This window comes from Lupinus angustifolius, chromosome LG16 (genome assembly GCF_001865875.1).
Source record: "Lupinus angustifolius cultivar Tanjil chromosome LG16, LupAngTanjil_v1.0, whole genome shotgun sequence".
NCBI classification, from domain to species: domain Eukaryota; kingdom Viridiplantae; phylum Streptophyta; class Magnoliopsida; order Fabales; family Fabaceae; genus Lupinus; species Lupinus angustifolius.
This window is the reverse complement of record NC_032024.1, coordinates 15,886,552-15,891,237: the sequence shown is the minus strand read 5'-3', so window position 1 is coordinate 15,891,237 and position 4,686 is coordinate 15,886,552. Positions and strand designations below refer to the sequence as shown.

The window sequence follows — 4,686 nt, the reverse complement described above, 5'->3', positions numbered from 1 at the left end:
AGGAAGATGGAGGGCCACATCAAAGTAGAGAAATGTATTTTATTCATTTATTTATTGAACGTGAGCTTCTATGCCTCAAATAAAGTGTGATGTTAATTACGTGACTCAAGGGCTGAGTATGATTGAGGTTCAATAGATAAGGATTGTCTTTTATCCACATGAAAATATTGACTGAATCATTTTTTAGAACTTATATCTTATTTTAGATTTGAAGCTTACTTAATCCTATATGTTAATTGAGTTAGTCTTTGAACTCGAATCCAACATTATACCCGATTATATATAATACAAATACTTTTAGATAAAGTTTTTTCAATATTATTTATTATTATAGATATGCAATTGAGTTTAAAATCTATGCACTCACAGTATAAAGTTTTTTACATTGTCGGCATATCATCCACTATTGATTTGTAATATTTTTATTTGAAATTCAATACTAGCTAACATATGAATGGTGAAGATTTGTTAATAGTGTAAAAAATATTTTTACTGTCAGTGTATACATATTAAATATTATGTAATTTGATATATGTATATATATTGTTAATTATGTATATATAATATAAAAAATTTGAAAATCAATGATATTTTCGACTTAAAGTATATCATTACTCTGTACATAATTGAAGAAATACATGCAAACATTATGAGTAAGTAACCATGTGACGAGTACAGACTGAGTCATGCTTATGAGTGAGTCTAATTTTTAAACTCAAACTGAACCCTGGATTCAATATGATCCGACTCTATTCAAACTCAATCATGATCGGGCTAAGTCAGGTGAGCCAATAAGGTCAAGTCTTGTGAGTATCATACACATTAAACACCTGTCCAAGTTGAACCTTAAATACCCTTACAAAATTCACTGAGCTTGGATCATAAAAGTTTATCAGATTATATTATACCAGCTGAGACTACGAGATCTATATACCTACTTGTGAACCAAACTAGAATGTCTGCTATACTCATGGAGAAGAAAGGTTATGCTCCTCTTTTCTCATTCCCTTTACCTACATTGCTTCCCCTTTTCTGTGATATTAGTCTACATGTATCTACCCCAAAAAAACTCAATTGTACTTACAGTTTGCATTGTTACATGCATCAATACATAATTCATTATGATTGTACTGTTTGATTTAGGGTTGTCAAAAAAAGTGTCATATGTGGTGCCGAAAAAATATTTATTTAACGAGGATCATGATGGTCATTTCGTATGTATATACGTATTCATAAACTTAATTTTCTTAATAAATATTTTATATATATAAAAATAATATATTTATGTGATTATATATAATATTCTTAGAGAAAAATGAATATACTGACGGTGTAAGATTTTTATACATTATCAGTATATCATTCACATTTGTTTTTAATTATGATTGACTCTTCAAAAAAATAATACAAATGAATGATGAAAAAATGTATTGATCTTGTACAAATTTGTGCACAATGCATAGATATTGAATTATTCTTTCTTAGTGATTTTTTTATTGGAACTATTTGACAATTTTTTTTATTTCTACAAGTATCTCATAATGTCTGGCTAATCCATTTTGTGGGTCCTTTCAAATGTGTGTCTTTCTTATTCAATAAATATTGTTCACCGTAATCAAATTTTTAATCTTTTGATGCTTAAATAGATCTAATAGTATATTATGCAATTAGGCTAACACATTACTTATAGTCTTGCAAGGATTATTTATATATATAATATATATGCTTGATTATGAGAATGTCTTTGCTCATGGCGTGGACATGCCTTTTCTCGGATGCAAATTGTCTATATTAAACAGTAATATTTTCTGATGCCTGATTCTATACCGTTGCACCGGATAAGAATTTGCTGTCCCAACCTCTGTCCCCGACCAATCATATTATATCACGTCAGTTAAAAAAATTAAATAATCATAACTTTATCAGTTTTGTTTCATTGTGATTGGTCAGGACGTGGTATAACTTTATCAGTTTTGCTTCATTGTGATTGGTCAGGACGTGGTTGGGAACAGCAGATCCACATCCCCCACCTATCTTGCTCATTTTGTCCTAAGTGATGATTCCACCATAGATTGCCATCACGAGTTTATTTCAAGTAAAATGATATATTCTCTTATTATATTCTCATACTAATCTTCATATCCACAAGAAAATAACATGTGTCATAATAAGATATTTTAATTATTAATGATTGAATTACAAGTGACATTTGTCATTTTTTGTGGGTAGGTGAATTAGTAGAAGAATTTAGAATGATGATATATCAATGTTCTATTTCAATCAGTACTAAATAACTTTTTTTGGTCTCTTAGGAAAGAAATCTAGGCCAAGTCATTACTCTGTCAAAATACAGCACTTCTCATTGTTTTCCAATATCACATTAGGAAAATATGAATCAGAAGAGTTTAAAGCTGGTGATTACAAATGGTACCCTTTGTTTCTACCATCTTTTGCTTTTATACAAGTTCAATCTGAATAAACATTTAATCTGGATCTGAATTTCTCTCTCTACAGGAGTTTACATATATACCCTAATGGGAACAAAAAGGAAAATGGGCACGATCATGTTTCGATTTATTTGGTGTTAAAGGACAAAAGTTCTCCACCTATTGATGCCATTGTAAACTTCTCTATCTATAATTTTCTTGAGAACGAGTATGTTACAACTCAAGGTATAATAAGTAACGAGCATATCAACTTTTACACTACCAATATTTGGACTTTATTTTATATTTTTCGTGACTACTAAATTATAGAGTTCTTAATTTGCTACCTTAAAAAAAATTGTTATTTGCTATGATAATAACTGAAACTATTGCATATTAAAATGCATGCAGATTTAAGTGTTAGACGTTTCAATGTACTGAGAAGTAAATGGGGTGTTTCTAAATTCATTCATCATGAATCGTTAAAGGATCCCTTAAAGGGGTTTCTGTTTGATGATAGTTGCGTATTTGGAGTTGAGGTTTTCGTTTTAAATACAACAATTCAAGGAGAGTGCATATCAATTTTTCGGAGATCTGTTAATGTTTCCTATAGTCGTAAGTTTGACAATTTTTCCAATGCTGATGTAGGAGGTTATAAGTCCCCTCCATTTTTCACTGGAAAATATAAATGGTAAATCTACATTTCTTTTTATATAATACTTATTTATGTTGATGCTCTTTATTATTTTGTTTTTATTTGGCTAATCTTCGTTTTTGCAGGAATATCATATTTTATCCTCGTGGAATTGTTGAGAGGAATATTGCCTATTTCTCATTATATTTATGTTTAGACATCTCAACTCTACCAGCTTCATCTAACCCTAAAGTGTTTGTAGAATACACTCTTCGTGCAAACGATCAATACCATGGTCAACATTATCAACTAAAAAGTGAGATCATCAGCCTTATATTTATAATGATTTATACTGTATCATTCATCATTTTTTGTATCACTCTTTTATATTATTATTTTTAAAGTCAATGATTCTTTTGTAAAAAACTTATATTGACCGTGTGATGCATTTATTCATAAAAGAAATAATGTCTAGTTTGAAATCAATCTAGTGTTTCTGATATTTAATCTTTTTTTTTTTTAAATATGGTCTCTCGATAGTTTAAATTAGAATATTTTTATATAAGTGTTGATCTAATGGTGTAAGATTCAATAGATTTTAAGATGATTAAAATATTAAGGACAATTTCAAAAAGGATTAGTTCCTTAGAGGATACAGTTGGTTGTCTCAAATAATTATATATTTTTTAAAATTTGATTACTTTCTTTTGCAGGGTCTGATGTTTTGTCGAATTCCAGAACAGTTGTGGGATTTAACCAATTTCTTCGGTTGGCTAAATTTAAGGACTCAAAGAGAGGTTTCTTAGTAAATGATAGCTGCATTCTTGAAGCAGATGTTAAAGTTTTAGGAAAGGTTGAGCATATACCTAAATGATATAGTTTTGTATCGATTGTGACATCTTGTATTTTCTCCAGACATTTTCTTCTACCCTAATATTATGTTTGAACCTGGCTTTATGTTTGAAACATTTTATTCACATATTTGGTTGCTTCATCCTCTCTTAGTTACAAATTTTACTTTCAAATTTTCAATGCATTCATATATTTATTTTATTTTTGTAGAAACAAACTAAATTTATTTTAATTTCATCACCTTTCTTTGTCGCTTGTTTGTATTATTATTAACTTTCTCATTTAGTTTTAAGGACAATGCATCTCATGTTAACATGATATAACTTATTTCCAGTAATCAATTATGTAATGATATGTGGCCTTAAGTAAAAGAATTTTTTTCTTAGAAAAGTCCCCAAAACCAAGTCACATCAATACCAATGGCATTTCCATCACTCTTGGTTTCCCCAACAATCCTCTGAACCCATCACTAAAACTCCACCTAAAACTGAGAACCCCACTAGCAAATTTACGGTCTCACCACTCACTTGCCTCAAAACTAAGGACAAAGATTCTTTGTCTCAAGAAAATCTTGTCATCATGTATTAAAATTTCATAGATTAATATACAAGTATTAATTTATGATATTATAATTTTTATTTTTAATTAAGTAAAATTTTCTGATTGGATGGGAACACCAAATGAGATAGAAATATGGACATGTAATCCCCATCCCCAAACTAAACACATCACTTTGTTTGTATCTCTATCTCTGTGCAACTTGATAGTCAGTCT

The 4,686-nt window shown here is 29.3% G+C and overlaps 1 protein-coding gene across 1 annotated transcript; it reads left to right on the top strand.

Moving 5' to 3' along the window:
• On the top strand, positions 956-3,934 carry LOC109329369. Its single transcript, XM_019563037.1, has 7 exons — positions 956-1,051; positions 1,996-2,095; positions 2,313-2,427; positions 2,515-2,672; positions 2,838-3,117; positions 3,207-3,355; positions 3,774-3,934. Exons 1-7 carry the CDS (start codon positions 956-958, stop codon positions 3,932-3,934), a joined length of 1,059 nt encoding a protein of 352 aa, XP_019418582.1.

Coding starts and splice junctions, on each gene's coding strand:
- LOC109329369 (XM_019563037.1), top strand. CDS start 956: ATGTCTGCTATACTCATGGAGAAGAAAGGTTATGCTCCTCTTTTCTCA. Junction 2,096..2,312: donor CCATCACGAGTTTATTTCAA/GTAAAATGATAT, acceptor TTGGTCTCTTAG/GAAAGAAATCTAGGCCAAGT. Junction 2,673..2,837: donor CGAGTATGTTACAACTCAAG/GTATAATAAGTA, acceptor AAATGCATGCAG/ATTTAAGTGTTAGACGTTTC.